Genomic DNA, 20,922 nt, shown 5'->3' with positions numbered 1-20,922 from the left:
GACAACATGAGAAGCTCACAATTGCACTGGCCCCTGGGGCAGGTGGTTGCAGAGCCCCAAAGGTCTTCGTGTGCATTAAGATACCCACCAGGGTGTAAAGGGTGGGGGAGCTGAGTAATGGATTCACTGAGAGCGTTTTTGACTGGCAGGTAAGCTGAAGATGCCATCAACCTGCGACCGAACCGCCGAATCCTTTCGTCAGTAAATGGGGTATGTTCTCAACTGACTCAGTTGTTTTAACCCCCTACCCGGACGGAATGACCCACTTCCTAATTCCGAATGTATATCACCAATACGGACTTGTAGCTGTCACGCCTTTGCGCTTACTGCTATGTATTTTAACAGTAAAAAGCTCAGTTCTAATGGTAAGAGGTAGTAGTGAATTCAAGTTGTTAATATTTGAATACAGCACAGCTGCCACACGCTCAGTTCACTTTTACTCCGCTCCTACCCTCGCCACTGCACAACATTAACTATGTGTTCTTGGACCTTGCTAACCTATTAAATTCACTTGCGTGTTCATTTTGACCGTTACTAGCCAGTATTTACCTAATGATTAAAGGACACTCCTAACCGGACTATTTCCCAAAGAACTTTGATGATTGAACGGGTTCGATCCACAGCCTACAGTGCCCTACAGTTCACATGGTAATACTGCCTACCTGACCCACTTAACTTGGTAGTGAGCTTATGTATCCAATCATCACTGCTAGCAGCAGTGGATAATCCTATCAGCACGACGAGAGCAGCAGACTTACTGTCGAATCCTCCTGAAAATACTTATAACTACGGTCCCCAGCTCTGAAGGAGCAAAAGACTATAACAATTTTTGGCTCGTTTCAAAGTAAAATGGCTTGAATTGAATTTAAACTTAATTTTGAATATTACTATTACTGAGCATTCAAGGTGATTCAACAAAGCAAATACTCTTTCAATTTCTGTGTGTTGCCTTGGTAATTACTACCAAGACTATTTATACAACTTGGGTTAACAAATTTCTATCCTTAGACTTTAGGTAATGATTTTGGATATTACTCTTTGAACAATTGATATAGAATTGCTTAAGTGACGTTATTTAAAAAGTTACTCAGAAAAATTTAAGTTAACTATAAAATGGCGACTCATCCTGATGTGACCATTGCTATTTTCAACCTTTTTGTACGCTAAAGTATTGTACAACAAAAATAATTGTAAATGAAAGAGGCGATGGTGGCCTCAGTCTGATTTCACTATATTATGTTTGAGGTTACTACACTTTACAATGAACAACATGCATCGTAATTTTACTCATAACTGTATTCTGTCTTCTGTAATTGCATAAAAAGAAAAACTGGTTTTCTCCTTTTACATTTTTATAAAGATCGAATTAACAATTACGAGCAGTCTTGCCTTGAATGGACGTGCCGGTGCTGGTGGTGAGATGTATGTGGATAACGCAACTCTTCGCGCCTCATGCCGTTAATGGCGGCTGGAACAACGAGCCATAGCACTCGTACAAGCTACTGCACGTTCGCCATAAAATCTGGGTGCAGGAACTCTTACAATCGGCCTCAGTGGCATAGAGGCGGCTTCGATAACCATTCGTCGCGTTTTACTCCACAAACGGCGACGATATTCGCCTCTTCACCGTTGCACAATCACTTTTGTGCGAGCACAGTTACACACGTCCGATCACGTCAACACTCCCCAGGCCATTCTGTTGTTAAGTCCCTCTGTCTCCAGCTACCACTAGCGACTAGCGACCACGAGTGGGGCCCTTACCCTACCACATTTTCACGAAATCATTTAATGTTTAAGATATTTTATATTTATTACCGTGGAGTTCATGCCAGTCATAATGATTTAGTACTATCGCTGAACAACATTAAATAACTTATAATTAACAAGAAAAAGAATACATTTGAGTCCGAGAGCTTAGTGCATTGTCTGATAGATAGTGTGGTGGTGTGTTTCCGCTAGTTCCCGCTACTGTCAGCTCACGCTAATTCCCAATAGATGGCATCAGGGTGTGCTCCCTGGCAGTCTCACGCCAGCGCGCCCGTTTCCGACGCGCGGGCTCCAAATTACTGGCACCCTAACATCATTTCAGTTCCGTTACACATGCCCCACATCTTATTGAAGTATCTAACAGTGATAATTCAATAAGAAGTCTCTCCTATAATGAATCTGAAAACGATCATTAAGCTTTTTACAAAGGTTTTTGCCCTTTCTTACTGGTACTCCTCCACACTTATATTACATATTTAAAATTTAACACCAATTCTTTCTCTCTTTACAACTAAACATTACAGAAATGATTTAAATATACTCATTCCAATTTTCTTACTTCTAAACACAGTACACTTTAAACATTTTTTCACAAAAACTTTAAATACACTTCTTTTATCTCAGGCAAGTAAAACACATGTAATGCACCTATTACTTTATAGCCCGTCCTTTTCACTTTACCTCCTCATTTTTCTACTTCTTCCACAACACTTATTTACACATCTGTTAAGGCTTTCTTAGAAGCTCAGTCTTTCCCTATCTGTTTAGTCTCTACTTAAACTAGAAGTTTCATTAGAATACTGCAGCATATTTTAATGAACATTTACCTTTCGCATAGAACAAAAGAAACAAAACTGTTTTCATATTACTTTACTTTAATATTTATTTAAATATATATATATTTATTTATTTATTTTCAATCTGGTAGAATCCGTGGTTCATACCTTTTGAGATCCACTACGTTTCTTACTCCCAGGCGTTTGCATGTTAATACGTACTCTAAATAATAAGCATTCACATTGGGTCTGGACACTATTTTAAATGGTCCATTATATATATATTTAAATTTGATGATCACGTTATTAATTTCACTTGACTTTTCATGTGTTTTTACAAGAATGAGATCACCTATTTTGAATTTAGGATTCCTTACTTTTTCGTCGTGACAACGAATTCTCGCATCTGCTTGTTTTCTCATCTTGTCATTTACTGAGTTCTTTTTACTATCACAATGTAATTCAACTCTATCTGGAAATTGTAGTAGGTCTTCTACTAGACTTTTACTTCTTGTCTATTTCAGGATTTTTTCTGGAGTAAATCCAGTGCTCTCGTTTGTTAATGAATTCATGATTTCTTCGAATTCACTCACGTACATGCCCCACTTCTTGTGGTTTCTATGGCAGTACGTCCTAAATAACCGACCTATCTCGCGCATATATCTTCCTGCCGGATTGCTTGATGGGCGATAAGCTTAGATATGTACCACTTCTACCTGTTTCTCAGTCATTCCAGCCTTCCACATTTTTGAGCAAAACTGAACACCATTATCCGATAGTATTCTCTTTGGCTTCCCTACTTACACAAAATAATCGCACACCACTTTATCTTACACAGCTCTGGCAGTAGCTTTATATACTTTGAGAAAAGTTCAGCTGCTACAAATATGTACACAAAACCCCCCATGGTTTTCAGTAATGGTCAAAAGATATCTACTGCTACTATTTTTAATACTTCATCAGGTCTTATTGATTGCATGGGCCCTTGATTAGTGGCATTCGTTACTTTCGCCTTTTGGCATAGATCGCAAGATCTTATCCTCTGTGCTACCCTTCATGCCATGTTGTTAAAGGTAATGCATTCATCTAACTTATCGGTACACTTCCGTGCACCACAGTGACCATATGCCAAGTGAACATAATCTATCAGCACTTCAGTGTGTTATTCTGGCCAACATACTCTCCACTTCCCTGGATTACTTAATCTTTGAAGATACAGTACACCTTTATGTATTTTATATGAAGCCCTTATGTTAGTTGCATCCAGATTGTCAAACTCCATCTTTACTGACTTGAGTGCATCATCATCACTTTGATACCTTCGCATATTCCGACATATTTCCCTAATTTTTTTTCTTCCTTCCACTTTTTTGAAGTAATTCACCTCAAAAACATCTTCCCTGTTCTTTACACTTTCTAGTGTCTCACATCCTTCCGGTAAGCTCTACAAAGAATCCGGTACTGCATGTTCTTTCCCTTTAACATACTTGATCTCTATGTCAAATTGTTGTAAAAACAGCGCCCATCTGGTCAACCTGTTATGTAACTGTAGTGTCGGCAGACTTGCCAACACTACGTACACTAATAGAAAGAGGCGGACAAGATGCACGCACTAACTCACGCAGGGTGGCGTGAGGTCTGAAACAGGATACGTAATGAATGCTATAAAGAAAAGTACGTAGCTGCTGGAATACTTAACTTTAATCCATCATTTGTATACAGCGTTCTTGATGATACAAGTGAGACTCTCTCTAGATAAGTGCAATGTAATGCTAATGGCGCCTTGCTAGGTCGTAGCCATGGACTTAGCTGAAGGCTATTCTAACTAGCTGCTCTGCAAATGAGCGAGTCTTCGTCCGTGTAGTCGCTAGCAAAGTCGTCCGTACAACTGGGGCGAGTGCTAGTCCGTATCTCGATACCTGCCTTGTGGTGGCGCTCGGTCTGCGATCACTGACAGTGGCGACACGCGGGTCCGACATGTACTAATGGACCGCGGCCGATTTAAAACTACCACCTAGCAAGTGTGGTGTCTGGCGGTGACACCACAGTGACAATCTGCAGTCCTTCAAAAATAATAAAGCTTTGTGGTCTGTATGGACCACAGTCTTATGTCCCCATTAGAAAAGTTGAAATTTCCTAAAACCCCATACTATAGCTAAGGCCTCCTTCTCTGAAACCGTGTACTTTCTTTCGTACTTAGACATGGTTCTACTCGCAAATGCTATCTGTCCATGAGTTTTTTCCCCATCTATCATTACCTCCTGAAATATGGATACTCCCAATCCATAATCTGAACTATCTGCTTCCATGTGGAATGGTTCACACAGATCAGGTTGCCATAACATTACGTTTTTAGCCAAATTGTCTTTTAGCCAGTTGAATGCTGTTTCACATCCCTCAGTCCATATATACACACTGCTCTTCTTAAGTAGGTTGTTCAGATGTTGGCTATTGAACACCTGATCATCCACATACTTATGATAAAAGGAACAAAGTCCTATAAACGACTTTAGTTGTTTTTTATTCTTGGAAGCCGAACAATTTCTTATTGCTTTGACTTTATCAGGATCCTTTCCAATTCCCTCTGGTGTTACTATGTGACCTGAAAACTTTATTTGTTTCTTCACAAACTCGCATTTTTTCAGGTTCAGGGTCATTCCTCCTTTAATTAAAGCTTTGAACAACCTGTCACATAAATCCACGTGCTCTTCCCATGTCCTTGTATTGGTAGCATTTGCCATTGAACAAAAATGCCCTGTACTTCCTAGACTCCTCAGTTAATGGGATTTGCCAGTATTCTGCTGTTAGGTCTACACTAGTCATGTACTTTACACCATTAAACTTCTGCAATAAATTATCTATGTTCTCAGGACGATCCAACTCCCTATTCTCTACTTTATTCAGTGTATGAGCATCTATCACTATTCGTACACTTCCATCTTTCTTTCCTACTATCACCAGTAGGTTATTATATGGGCTAGAACTCCGTTCAATGACCCCACATGAAACCATTTTATCTATTTCCTTTTGAACTGCTTCTTTCTTAGACAAGGGTACATTATATGGTGGTTTAAAGAAAGGTTGATGTTCCTCGCCCTCCATGCAATACTCATAAATTATCACTCGACCCGGTTTGTCCGAAAATACCTCCTGATTTTCTTTCAGAATTTGCCATAGATCCTCCCTTCCGTTTTATCCACTACCTTTCGAAGGATTGTCTCTTTATCTCCATCTTCAACTATCTGCCTCACCAGAAACGAATCGAATTTTTGACCTATTCCTGAATCATAATCATCTCTAAATTCTGCCCATCTCAGCTGGTTCTCTTCCATTACTCTAGATGATTCAAATGGTATTTCGAATACTGCACTATCAACTATCAAACTATTATCCCTTTCTCACAATCTATAATTACGTCCTGTTTTATTAACCAGTCAATGCCTAAAATGATATCGGAACTGAGCTCTGGAACTACTAAAAATGCATTCGAAAATAGCTTGTTTTTTATCTTAAATTCCATCATCACTTGATGCTTAACGGGCTTACTACACTTCCCTGTCACCCCTATCACTTGCTCTTTGATCATCTCAAAAAATGAGTGCAAAATAGCACTTATTTCAGCACCCGTATCCAACAATACATATAAATCGTACCCACATACATTAATGGGTATGATTGTTCGCATCCTATTGTCCTCCTTCATGCTATCTTTATCTTCCCATAACAAACCCTTCTCCACTGCTAAGTCTTGCCATATTCTTTTTCCGGTTTTTATACTGACCATTTTATACGGAGTTTTCTTTCTCCTTTTCATCCTAGATTCTTCCACCACTTTTTCCAATAATTCTTCATCTAGGCTCTTTAATGGTGTCTCTTCCTCATTCGAATCTGTCATGCCTGAACTCTCGATTGCAGAATCGGAAACTTCCTCTACTTCTTTTTCTCCCTGGATGCTTTCTGATGACTTTGACGATAATTCCTCCTCCTTAGAAATATGACCTTCTTCTGATTCAAATAATTCTCGCAAATTATAATCCATTTCTATTCTTTCCGTTTGTTGGAAAGTACATCCGCCACTCTTACTATCGATATTTTCCCCTACTAATGGAATTCCACTCTCACTCAACTCATTTGCTTCAGTGCTACAGGGATCACAACACTGTTTCTCTTGGTTAGATACACTTTCGCTAATTTCTTTAAAAGAATCTTCAACACAGTCGTGTACTCTTGCTGTCACTAGATACACATTATAATCGGCATGGCTCTCTAACACTGTCATATTCGCGTCCGAATTAATCACTTGAGTGGAAGATCTTTCTAATTGTGCAGGCTGGCTTTTGAGCTTATGTACGTATTCAGCATAGAAGATAATTTCTGAATCGGCATGCGTCTCTTCACTATGGCCCTTTTTCTTATCCACCCTTTCCTCTTGAACTACTTCTCGATGTGATTCGTTGGCTATTTGTACAAATCTTTTACCATAAGTAACATCACTCCACCCTTGCCCCTGACTCTCTGCACAGTTGCCATCCCTACCGACAAACAACCCCTTCTCTGACTCTTCCCTCATTAATTCGTCACTCTGACGTCGAATTGTACTTATTCCATTCACCTGATCCTTCAAATCCGACCGATATTCTTTTCATACTTCATTTCCCTTAATAATTCCTCCCTGCTCTCTCTTCTCTGTTTGCATCCCTGCATTATACTTCGCAAAGTTTCGTTTATGAAACTGCTCTTCAGGCGAACGACGCACTATCCTACTATAGTAATGAATACTCCGATCTTCCCTATATTTGGGCCATTTCTTTCTTTCCGCTCGCGTTAGGCCCTTGACCTGCGCGGCATTTAGTTTTCCTGATTTTGATATTGCACCCTGTTTGCCTGATAGTTTCCTCTCCCTCGCTGATTGTTACCTCCTTGACCTCTTCCTCTCATCATGTTAATTTGCTGTTCATTCCTACCACCTTTCACTATTGCATTCTGATTTCTGAAACCTCGAAACTCTCTAGTTTCACGCCACCTATCTTCATTCTCAATTTTTTCTAAAAATTCATCGAATGTTCGATAAGTGCCTCCTACATAACGCTTTGAATCGTCACGTAGCTTTTTCCACAACTCCCACACTATCTCCGATTCAGGTCTATGACCTTTAAGATACTCCAAATGCTTGAACCATTCTTCACAGTATTCTTTCATGAGCCCACGCCCAAGTTCTGGCATTCTGGATACAACGAATTCTCTCCACAACCTATCTCTCTGTTGTGTGCCCCAGAATTCCTCTAGGAACTTTTCTTTGAAGTCTGTAAACTTCAAATTGTCCATATCCAAATTCAATCCCCAAAGTTTAGCATGACTTGCTAAAGCGTCTATTACTAAATTAATTTTTTCTTTATACAACATGTCTGTTGGTAAGACACATTCGCAATTTTTTATAAAATCCATTGGATGCCATCCACCTTGTTTCTTTTGAGGATTGTGTTTTTCCTCCCTACTCAGTATTTCTGATTTATTCATTACCAATGGGATACCACTTCAGTTAAGAAACGTCTGATTCTGAACTTGCTGACTTAACAATTTTATCTCACTACGCAGTGTAGTTTCCTGCTTCTGCACACCTGCAACAAAACTCAACATGGTATTGTGCAGTGTTTCAATATCAGCTGCCGTTTCTTTAGAATCTCTGTCTTTACAACTGGTACTATTACCTGTAATTTACTTTCAATTATCGGTTCTAATTTTTTACTAACCAAAGGTTCCACTGATTTCTCAATTTTTCTGGATTTTGGTATCAAATCATTTCTCTATTTCTGTGACTTTTCTCTGAACATTTGTTATTTCAGCCCTAATGCTATTTACTGATTTGTTTACCTCTGTGATACGTTGGCTTTGCGAATTCAAAATATCTAAATTGGCTTTTATTTTTCCAGATAGGATTTCATCCATTTCTGCTTTCGAACTAGCATTCCCTTCTCGAATTTGTACCATCATCCTATTTAACAAACTTGTTAATTCCATATCCTCTCCCTTTTGACTTGCATCCACAGATACATTTGGTTCACTAATATAAATTTCTATTAAATCAATTATTACTTGTTTAACTACTACTATTGGACTTCCTTTTGCTGCTTTACAGGTTGTCGTCTTGAACTTACCAATTGTGATGTATTTGTCTACAACAGAATTTTAATTTTAAAATTTTTCTTGAAACTACAAGTTTATATAAAACACTTTTATTGCAGCCATTATTCTAGAAGCTTGGTAAGTCCTGTCACAGTCGCCACATGCGACTGAACTGCCGAATCCTTCCATCAGTAAATGGGATATGTTCTCAACTGACTCAGTTGTTTTAACCCCCTCCCCTGACGGAATGACCCGCTTCCTAATTCCGTACGTATATCACCAATACAGACTTGTAGCTGTCACGCCTTTGCGCTTACTGCTACATATTTTAACGGTAAACAGCTCAGTCCTAATGGTAAGAGATAGTAGTAAATTCAAGTTGTTAATATTTGAATACAGCACAGGTGCCACATGCTCAGTTCACTTTTACTCCACTCCTACCCTCGCCAATGCACAACATTAACTATGTGCTACTTGGACATTGCTAATCTATTAAATTCACTTGCATGTACATTTTGACCGTTACTAGCCAGTATTTACCTAATGATTAAAGCACACTCCTAACCGGACTATTTCCCAAAAGGCCTGTGATGATTGAAAGGGTTCGATCCATGGCCTACAGTGCCCTACAGTTCACAAGGTAGCACTGCCTACCTGACCCACTTAACTTGGTAGTGAGCTTATGTATCCAATCATCACTACTAGCAGCAGTGGATAATCCTATCAGCACCACGAGAGCAGCAGACTTACTGTCGAATCCTCCTGAAAATACTTATAACTACGGTCCCCAGCTCTGAAGGAGCAAAAGACTATAACAATTTTTGGCTCGTTTCAAAGTAAAATGGCTTGAATTGAATTTAAACTTAATTTTGAATATTACTATTACTGAGAATTCAAGGTGATTCAACAAAGCAAATACTCTTTCAATTTCTGTGTGTTGCCTTGGTAATTACTACCAAGACTATTTATACAACTTGGGTTAACAAATTTCTATCCTTAGACTTTAGGTAATGATTTTGGATATTACTCTTTGAACAATTGATATAGAATTGCTTAAGTGACGTTATTTAAAAAGTTACTCAGAAAAATTTAAGTTAACTATAAAATGGCGACTCATCCTGATGTGACCATTGCTATTTTCAACCTTCTTGTACGCTAAAGTATTGTACAACAAAAATAATTGTAAATGAAAGAGGCGATGGTGGCCTCAGTCTGATTTCACTATACTATGTTTGAGGTTACTACACTTTACAATGAACAACATGCATCGTAATTTTACTCATAACTGTATTCTGTCTTCTGTAATTGCATAAAAAGAAAAACTGGTTTTCTCCTTTTACATTTTTATAAAGATCGAATTAACAATTACGAGCAGTCTTGCCTTGGATGGACGTGCCGGTGCTGGTGGTGAGATGTATGTGGATAACGCAACTCTTCGCGCCTCATGCCGTTAAGGGGGCCGGAACAACGAGCCGTAGCACTCGTACAAGCTACTGCACGTTCGCCATAATATCTGGATGCAGGAACTCTTACAATCGGCCCCAGTGGCATAGAGGCTGCTTCGATAACCATTCGTCGCGTTTTACTCCACAAACGGCGACGATATTCGCCTCTTCACCGTTGCACAATCACTTTTGCGTGAGCACAGTTACACACGTCCGATCACGTCAACACTCCCCAGGCCATTATATTGTTCTGTCCCTTTGTCTCCAGCTACCACTAGCGACGCTCGTATCACCAAGAGTGGGGCCCTTACCCTGCCACATTTTTATCGAAATCGTTTAGTGTTTAAGACATTTTATATTTATTACCCTGGAGTTCATACCAGTCAAAATGATATACTACTAGCGCTTAACAAAATTAAAATTATACATTAATAACTTATAATTAACAAGAAAAAGAATACATTTGAGTCCGAGAGCTTAGTGCACTGTCTGATAGATAGCGTGGTGGTGCCTTTCCGCCAGTTCCCGCTACTGTCAGCTCACGCTAATTCCCAATAGATGGCATCAGGGTGTGCTCCCTGGCAGTCTCACGCCCGCGCTCCCGTTTCCGACACGTGGGCTCCAATTTACTGGCACCCTAACATCATTTCAGTTCTGCTACAAACCGATGGCCAACACGTACCGATACAGTGACTGCTTGTAGGCTAGCTGCGATGGAGAGAAGCGAGGAGTGGTAGAAGTTAGTCACTTCTCCTTTCGCTCACTCTCGCTTTGTCCTTTTTGTAGAGAATGTAGCCACGTTGCTAATGGGCAACAGATAACATAAGACGAGGCTTCTGATGCATTGGCCTGGACTACGCTGTTAGATGCACTTTCTCCACGTGTATCCTGAACCCATGCCAGTGCCATCAGGAAGACATCAGTGTCCAAGTTTGCAGAGTCTGATGACTTCTGACCTGTCTGTTTTGGCCTGTTGTTTCCCGTGCCCAGCTTGGATTTTGGGTACCTCATTTAACAGCACCGCAGGCTCACTCAGATGTGTTCCTGGTTTTTGTAACTTGAAGGAGTGCAACCTTTAGTTTCCTGTGTTATGTGCCACTGATCAACTGTTGCCCCAATTCTCTAATGCTCCTACGTCTGCAGAAGTTTCGCTTGGCCCACTATTACGTTGTTGCTATACAAAGATTAGACAGCTCGCAATGCCCAGTTTGGGCCAGCCTCTTAGACAGTGGGATTTTCTGCCTGTGTGCTATGTTGGATTTAATCACTCTCCCAGCAGACGCCTTGAGCTCACCTCATCAAGTCTCCGTACTGGCGGTGGAAGTCTCGAATCTTGTGGAGAGTCACTGGATGCTCCAGGAAGTCCAGAGCGTTCCCGATGATGGGCAGTGTGGGTGGCCCTGGGATGTCGACGTGGGGTTTGGTGACCCACAGCCACCACAGCACCGCCAACACGCCGGCGCAGCACCACACCACCGACTGGATCAACAGCCACGCCCACCATGCCATGGCTCAACAGCTAGCGAGGTCGCCTGAGAACAAACCTGCAGTGAGTAGCTTAGTTGGCTGTAGTCGTGTTAATGGTATAAGTAGGGCTGAACATAACAAAATAAGCCTAGTTTTTTATTGAAAGTAAATATAACTTCGAAGGGGTGTTCCAAAACCAATTTATGTTTTGTAACCCAGGATTATCAGGGACCACTTCTCAATAAAGAAAGATCATTGGAGGATTCCCAAACAGCAAAGACTGGCCAGTAATTCTTGATGCAGGAATTCAAATACCTCTAATTAGATCAAGTAGTTCCTGATGTAGGAATGCAAATACCTCTAATTAGATCAATCTCTAGATCAACATGGAACTTTAGAAAATCTAACTGGACTGAATTTTACAAAAAACGTGATAAATTGATCAGATGGACAGTCCCATTAAGAGAAAATTATGAGGCATCCGCTGGAGCAGTTTTACCAATAGCAAACAGCGTGCGCCTAGAAGATTCTGGAAGGAATACATTCTACACTAGACTAATGACTGTGAAGAACTATATGTCCTATTTAACCACCAATGTGTGAGAAACAGGTAAGGAATTACTAAAGCACCATGATGAAGCTCGTAAAGAATGAGGGAACAAAAAACCGAGAGTCTGTATTTTACGAGGTCAAGCAGAGATCCATGGAGTCTCTTAAAAAGTAGCAGGAAGTCGATCTCCTACCTGCAAAGACCCCGGAGTAACGCCAGACCAGATTGCAAATAGATCTCCCTCCATAGCCCCTCATATAAACCACATACAAGAGTTGTTAAGAAAAAGCTTAGCAATCTGTAGCACAAGGCATCCAACAAATCAAAGTATTCCAGGGACTTCACCTTAGATGACGCAGTGCAGCATTCGAAGAAACGAGAAAACGCAAAGCTCCAGAATTCGATGGGATACACGCAGAGTTCCTCATCAATTGTGGGAATGAGACTCGTAAATGACTTGCGATCTTCTTCATTAGTATTATGCGGTTGGGTAACTTTCAGGAAGCCTTCAAAAGAACGAGTCATTGCTATACTGAAGCCTGGCAAATCAGTGAATAAATAAAGCTGTCAGTTGTAGTCCAAACGTATTCCTGAGATGCTGATACAAGATTTTGGAAAGAAGCACCCTTAACAGAATCGGTCCAAAGGCCCGTGAAGATACTCCCATGCAATAAGCAGTATTCAGAAGCTGTACATGTCAAGTACTTACCTTAAACTCACACATGAAAGCTGGGCTCCAACAACTACTAAACGACGCTTTCATTCATGTTACAGCCGCTTATGATGTAGTATGGAAACGAGGAAACTCTTAAGTTTTACATACTGCCATAATATAATTAGGCTCATAAGGAACATATTATGTGAGAGTTACATCTTAGTGGTCCACTGCATGAATATTTCAAAAAGTGGAGATTAACAACGAGTCCAGTGAAGACTGAAGTTAGCAGCTTTTACCTTAACAACAGAATGGCGAATGCAAAGCTAAATGGAACCTTTAATGGTCACGTCCTCCACCGCCAAGACTTCCCAAGACAGGAGCTTGTCGTACAAGAAACATACTAAACACCGCAGCAAAACTGAGATCGCGCAGTAACATCACACAGAAGCCGACAGGTTCTTTATGTGGCGCAAAGCCACAACGCTTAGATGTTCTTCTTCAGACCTTGTCTACTCTGCTGCCGAATAGTGTGCATAACTCACGTATGAGTAGAATCCAAGTTCAGACAAACACAGCAGTGAGGGTAACGACAGACTGCACCACATCTGTTCCTCTTCACTGACTACCACGTCTAAGGCATATCGTACAGCCAGGTCTGCGAAGACAGAATACCATTCTCAAACAATAAGCACTTAAGATGGGCCGATTAAAAATCAGGCAACTACCCGTCATCTTGCGAATTCGCACTGTTTAGCATGTGTCCAGCATATGTAAGCAGATGTGCTATTGTGTACCGTGTTTGTGTGATGTAATAAGCATCTGTGAGCAATATGTATATGGACACGGTCTTTTGGACAAGGTGCTTTTGTTTTTAAATATTTTAGCGAACGTTTATGACTTTTATCCACTTGAAGTCTTGTGTGTGAGGTTACGGGTAAAATGGTCATATTTTACCACCAAAAGATGTTTAAGAGCTGAAGATGACAGTAAAAACTGTTGAAACCAATTGTCTTCGATAAAGAAATATTTTATGCGATCTTGGCTTTTGAATGGTTTTTAACAATTAAAATGGGGTTGCCCTTCACCACTCTTAAAATGAGAAAAAATTTTATGTCGATAGAATTCTTAACGACGCTGTCCAAGACCGTGGTTTCCATCACAGTAGTGGATTCGGCATTCAATTTATTAGAATCTCGCCGACCATCCCATTCACAATAGTTGTGAGACGTTGAGAGACTGTGTATTTCACGGATTATCAGCGCGTGATCTGACAAAAAAGAAAAAGAAAGGCTTCTAGGGCGTAGTGGGCTTCGGAAGTCGAACTGTGCTATAAACAGTGGAGCGAAAGCGATAATAGTTGGAAGTTTGACTGCGATCCAGGCAGTGAGGATACGTACAGCAAAACTCACAGAACCTGCAGAAAGTGGATGCGTCGTTCGTCGAAATATTGTTCAGAAAATGGAAACAACAATTCGGTAAAACACCCATGAAACAGGGAATCAGTCACACAGAGAAAACCAAAGAGACAGTATGCTGGGATCGTTTCGAATACAATGCATGTGGTGTTTAATAAATATCGCTAAATATCAAATGTTGCGAAAAATGGTGTCGAAATTACAAAGCTATGTAGTTCCTCTGAACTCTTAAATTCACAAAAATGTCCTCACAGTTGAAGAAGAATGTAATAAATTCAATTTCAAAGACGTCGAGTGACAAATCTTCAGTTTAATATGTCATAACTGCAAAATACTGACCTAAATTATTTACAGACGACTGGAAGAACTGGTAACAGACGATTTCGGTGAAAACCAGTCTGGTTTCTAGAAAAATGATGGATCATGAGAGGTAATACCGACTCTACTATTTATCTCAGAAGACGAAGAATCATCTATAGCATTTGTAGTTTTAGAAAAAGTCTGTTTGACAATACTGATTGAAGTATGACTACGAATTATGCCCATTAAAATTCCGAAGGTGACGGGGAAAAACACAGGGAACTAAGGTGTTTTTAGCTTGTGCAGAAACCAAATTGCGGTCACGAGAGTTGAAAATGTGAAAGGGAAGCGGTAGTCGACGAAGATGAGACAGGGGTTTCACCAATCACAGATGTTATTCGATCTCTCCATTATAAGGCGAAATTTGCAAACGGGAGCAAAAGTTCAAAGAGAAGAAATAAAAAGTTTGAGATTTTGTATTTCTGTTAAAGACAGCAAAGAACTTGGAACGAATGGTGTATTAAAACGAGTCCACCAGATCAATATCAACACATACGAGGGTAATGAGAGTAATCGAAATAAATCACGCGACGCCGACGGAATCAGATTAGGAAATAAGACACTACAAGTAGCGGACAAGTTTGCATATCCCAGCAGGAAAAAACTGGCAGTGGCCGAAGTTCAGAGGATACAAATTGCAAACCAGTAATAGTAAGATAACCGTGTCTAAAGAAGATAAATTAACTAATATTGAACATAAATGTTAGTATTAGGAAGACACTTCTGGAGGAATTTATCTGGAGTGTAGCCATGAACGGAAGAGAAACTTGACGAAAAACGGTTGAGGCAAATGTAGATTAAAAACTTTTAAAATGTGGTGCTACAGAAGATTGCTGAGGATTAGATGGGTAGATCGAATAACTGAAGAGGAGTACTGTACGGAATTGGGATGAAAATAGCTTTGTAGGACAACTTGTAAAAGCGTGAAGGTCTACTAAAGAGACTGCTTACACCACACTCGTCCGCCTTTGGAGTATTGCTGTGCGGTGTGGGATCCGCATCAGGTGGGACTAACGGATGACATCGAAAAAGTTGAAAGAAGGGCAACTCGTTTCCTATTATCGCGAAATAGGGGAGATAGTGCCACAGACATGATACGTGAATTGGAGTGGCAATCATTCGTTGCGACGGGACCTTCTCATGAAATTTCAATAACCAGTTTCCTCCTGCGATTGGGAAAACATTCTGTTATCACCCACCTACATAAGCAAGATAAAATAAGAGAAATCAGGGCTCGCACCGAAAAATGTAAGTGCTCGTTCTCCCCACGCGCCGTTCGAGAGGGGAACTGTAGAGAGTTTGAAGGTGGTTCACTGAACCCTCTGCCAGGCACTTAATTGTGAATAGCAGAGTAATCACGTAGATGTAGATGTAGATATTTGATACTGCAAAAGCTACAGCTTTTAAATGATTACATGGTGATCGAGAATTATTTCACACGACAGGCGTCTTGTTACGCATCCAAGAGTGTCCTCAATATTGCCAGAGAGTACTCGTAATTCAGCCAGAAAGCGAGTCGCTCAGAAACTTCTCCTTCGACTGTTTCTTGAGTGTTTTCAACCAGTCAGAATGCTCTCGCAAGTTGATTAGTGGGAGAGATACAGAATTTACAAATAAGGCCTGCGCTATTCGTCACGATTTTATATTGCGAGTGCGAGAACACCAGAGAAATGTGCAACAAACGCCAGGGAAAAGGAGAAAAAATTCTACACGAATCGTATGCGACCCGCAAGCGCTGGATTTTCTGTCTAATACTTTTCGCATTTTGGAACTACCGACAACTATTTACATGATTACTGTAGAAACGAACAAATTTATTTAATGTTACTACGGAAACTCTTACATAATACTCATCCGTAAAAAGAACCTGTAAGTTTTCAGACACATCACCAGACTTTCCGAGAAATGACATCCACACAATCCCGAAGACAGCAAGAGCAGATAGATGTGAGAACTATGGTATAGTCAGCTGAACAGATTATGCATCCAAGTTGCTCACAAGAATAATACATATCAGAACGGAAAAGAATGATGATGGTTTGTTAGGTGACTATCAGTTTGGTTTTAGGAAAGACGAAGGCACCGCAGAAGCAGTTGTAACGTTGGGCTCGCCGATGGAAACAAAAGTGAGGAAAAAACAGGGAATCTTCATAGTATTTACCTACCTAAAAAAAGCATTCATCGTGTTAAATTTGTAGAAGATGTTCTTAAATCCTAGGAAAATATGTGTACGCTATAGAGAAAGACGGGTAATATAAAGTATGCACAGGAACCAAGTAGGAAAAATAGGAGTGGACGATCAAAAACAAAATGCTCGGGTTGAAAACGGTGTAAGAGTGGGATGTATTCCTAGCCTCCTACTGTTCAGGCTACACATCGAAGAAGCAACGACGGAAATACAAGAAAGTATTCAATGAACAGTGGATGAAGTCCGTCCTACAGGCATTACATGCATTGATCAAAAATGATAGTGCATTGATAATGGCTAGTTTCTAGCTTAAATATAGATCTGCCAATAAAAATTCCTAAGGATGAATGATAGCTGAAGTGTATTATTTACAAATACAAGAAAGGTGTTTCGTGGTAAAACAAAACGTGCTTCCTTCTTTGGACTTTTTTTATGCCCTACGTCAGTTCTATCTGGTAATAATGCCAGACCCTCACAGCAATACTCCAGATAGTACGGACAAGCGTAGCATAGTCAGTCTCTCCCCATCTTCTAAGTGTTCTGCCACAACGCTTCTCTTACTCCACAACATTATGTATGCCATAGTTCCATTCTGAGTCATTTACTTTAAATCGTTTAGCAAAAATTCACATTCTGTAGATTAGTGAGATTTATCGTGTAACCGAAACTTAGCGGATTCCTTGTAGTAGCTCTCATGTGGATGACATCACACTGTTTATTAATTACGGTGAGTTGCCAATTTCCGCACCACGCAAATATCTTATCTAAATCGTTTTGCAATTGGTCTTGATCTTCTCATGACTTGATTGTACAATAAACGACAACATCATCAGCAAATAACCTTAGGCGGCTTCTCAGACTGTCTCCTAAATTGTTTGTATCGATAAGGAACAGCAGAGGGCTCTGCTGTAACACTTCGCCGGGACACCAGATATTAGTTTCGTTTTCCTCGGTGACTTTCTGTAAACTATTACGGACTGTAACCTTTGTGACACGAAACGGAAGTTCCATTGCCACAAATGAGACGATGCTGTATAGGCACAAATTTGATTACAAGTCGTTTGTGAGGGGGGAAGCCTTCTCGATATGTAAAAATATGGAAGCAATTTGAGATCCCCTACCGATAGCACTCATTACTTCGTGGTTCAAATGGCTCTGAGCACTATGGGACTCAACTGCTGTGGTCATAAGTCCCCTAGAACTTAGAACTACTTAAACCTAACTAACCTAAGGACATCACACACATCCATGCCCGAAGCAGGATTCGAACCTGCGACCGTCGCGGTCGTTCATTACTTCGTGAAAATAAAGAGCTATTTGTGTTTGACAAGAATGTTTTCAGAATCCGAGCTCACTATGTGTCGATAGACCGTTATCTTTGAGTAATTCGTAGTGTCCGAAGACATTGTACGTTCCAGAACTCTAATGGAAATCGACGCGAAGACCTTGCCTTTGTTAAGTGATATCCTACATCAAGGATATCTTGCGCGAAGTTACTCATGTTGGCAGTTGTTCTTCAATGGAATTTTGTAATATTTATTTCACCTTCTTCGGCGAAGAAATGTCGGCAATGCGTGTTTAGAAAAACTGTTTTAGGGGTACTGTCATCCGTAGCATCACTATTCTTATAGCGCAGCGAAGGTATTGATTGTGTCTTGCCGCTGGTGCGCTTTACGTACGACCAGAATCTTTTTCAGATTTCGAGACAGAATTTCTTTGCGGAAACTTTTAAGTGCATCTCGTATTGAAGACCGCACTAAGGTTCGAGCTTCAGCATAAAACATCGTCAGTCTGAGAGATTTTGCGTTCTATTCAATTGGCATGTATTTTTCGTTGCTTCTGCAACAGTGTTCTGACCTGTTTTGTGTGTCATGGGGCATCAGTACCATCTTTTATTAATGTCTTTGGTATATATCGCTCGATTGCCGTCGATACTATTTCTCTGAATTCTAAGCGATATCTGGTGTACACTTACATAGACTGGAAGGAGTGCAGACTGTCTCTTAGGAAGGTATCGAGAGAATTTTTGTCCGCTTTTTCAAATATATATATATATATCATTGGCTTTGTTTTCGGTGGATTTGGATGTTACTGTATTCAGTCTTGCTACAACGATCGTGTGGTCACTGATCCCTGCATCAGTCATGGTGATCCCTATTTGCACAAGATTCTTTGTCGCTGAGAGGTGAAGTATGTTTTCGCAACCATTTACATTCCGAGTGCAATAGTTCAAAATAATTTTCGTTGAAAGCATTCAGTACGATTTTATGCCTACTATTTACGATTCGCGACACAGTAATCAAAGATTCAATAAGCTGGTCTGGCTTAGGTGCCCAACAACATCATCCTGTGATATAAAGGACATCAACGTAACTACGTTGTATAATGGAGACAACAGACGTAGTACTTAAGAAGGCTCGACCGCTTATCGCAGTTTTTTGCAATTCATACCATTTAACAAATTGGCTCGCGCAGGACTGAGAAATCAGATGCTTCCTTAGCTGAAGAAAACTGTCAGACAGGTTGAAGAGAAGCAAAACAAGAGTGGAAGAAGATTATGGAGAGGATCTGGCCTGCGGATGTTGTGGTTAGTAGGAGACAGGGCAGCACACATGCGAGCAAAGTACAAAGAAATCTTTCAGTGCCATCTTGTAAATGACAGTTTTTCAGCACTTAGGTACCTGTTTCACACGAACTGCAAGGAATGAGGGTCTGAAATTCTGTTGTTGTTGCGACCTTCAGTCCAGAGACTGGTTTGATGTAGCTTTCCATGCTAGTCTATCCTGTGCTACCTTCTTCATCTCTGAGTAACTACTGCAATCCACATCCCTCTGAATCTGTTTAGTGTATTCATACCTTGGTCTCCCTCTACGATTTTTACCCTCCGCGCTTCGCTCCAATACTAAACTGATGATCTCTTGATGCCTCAGAATGTGTCCTATCAACCGATCCCTTCTTCTAGTCAAGTCGTGCCACAAATTCTTCTTCTCCCCAATTCTATTTTGTACCTCCTCATTAGTTATGTGTTCTACCCATCTAATCTTCAGCATTCTTCTGTAGCTCTGCATTTCGAAATCTTCTATTCTCTTCTTGTCCAAACTACTTATCGTTCATGTTTCACTTCCATACATGGCTACATTCCATACAAATACTTTCAGAAAAGACTTCATGACACCTAAACCTATACTCGATGTTACTAAATTTCTCTTCTTCAGAAACTCTTTCCTTGCCATTGCCAGTCTACATTTTATATCGTCTCTGATCATCATCAGTTATTTTGCTCCCCAAAGAGTAAAACTCATCCACTACTTTAAGTGTCTCATTTCCTAATCTTATTCGCTCAGCATCACCCGAGTTAAGTCGACTACATTGCATTATCCTCGTCTGCTTTTGTGGATGTTCATCTTGTATTCTCATTTCAAGACACTGTCCATTCCGTTCAGCTGCTCTTCCGGGTCCTTTGTTGTCTCTGACAGAATTTCAATGTCGTCCGCAAACCTCTAAGTTTTTATTTCTTCTCCATGGATTTTAATTCTTACTCCAATTCTAAAATTCTGTGGGTTGATTTATGCAGATATGGCACAACGTATCCCTGTTTGTAGATATTTCTAGTAATTACACTGTCTGCTTAAAAAGTGTCTGATCAGCTGTTAGCGGATGTTAATGTAGGGGTGCTGTGTCCTGCCTCCGCCTTTATGGCGGCATGAACTTTTTATTTATTAGATTAATATATGTGCGTAATACTATTTAGTTATGTTTCTGTATATTTATGTACCGTGTAAGAGAAGAGACAAACTATGCCGCGGAAGCGGACTCAAAATGTTGCAAGAACCAATACTGCCGGCCGGAGTGGCCGAGCGGTTCTAGGCGCTACAGTCTGGAGCCGAGCGACCGCTGCGGTCGCAGGTTCGAATCCTGCCTCGGGCATGGATGTGTGTGATGTCCTTAGGTTAGTTAGGTTTAAGTAGTTCTAAGTTCTAGCGGACTGATGACCTCAGATGTTAAGTCCCATAGTGCTCAGAGCCATTTGAACCAATACCAAGCGAGGAATACGCCGTAAGAGTGTAATACAACGCCAAACAAATCCTTCCTCCACGGACTGCGAAGGCAAGTTTCCGACTGACTACACCGAAAGCAGGTGACAGTTGTCATCCTTTTCGCGCTCCGTACGCA

General features: G+C 40.5%; 1 protein-coding gene across 2 annotated transcripts in view; it reads right to left on the bottom strand.

Moving 5' to 3' along the window:
* LOC126424827 (cytochrome P450 4g15-like) overlaps positions 1-20,922 on the bottom strand; it is a 157,690-nt gene that overhangs the window by 111,821 nt on the left and 24,947 nt on the right. For both annotated transcript variants that reach the window (XM_050087621.1, XM_050087620.1), the window contains exon 2: positions 11,406-11,643. In XM_050087621.1, the coding sequence (XP_049943578.1) occupies positions 11,406-11,620 (215 nt within the window). In that variant the 5' untranslated portion in view covers positions 11,621-11,643. The remainder of the gene's footprint in view (positions 1-11,405; positions 11,644-20,922) is intronic.

The sequence above is a fragment of the Schistocerca serialis genome, chromosome 10, assembly GCF_023864345.2.
Source record: "Schistocerca serialis cubense isolate TAMUIC-IGC-003099 chromosome 10, iqSchSeri2.2, whole genome shotgun sequence".
Taxonomy (NCBI): domain Eukaryota; kingdom Metazoa; phylum Arthropoda; class Insecta; order Orthoptera; family Acrididae; genus Schistocerca; species Schistocerca serialis.
This window is presented reverse-complemented; position numbering and strand designations above follow the sequence as displayed.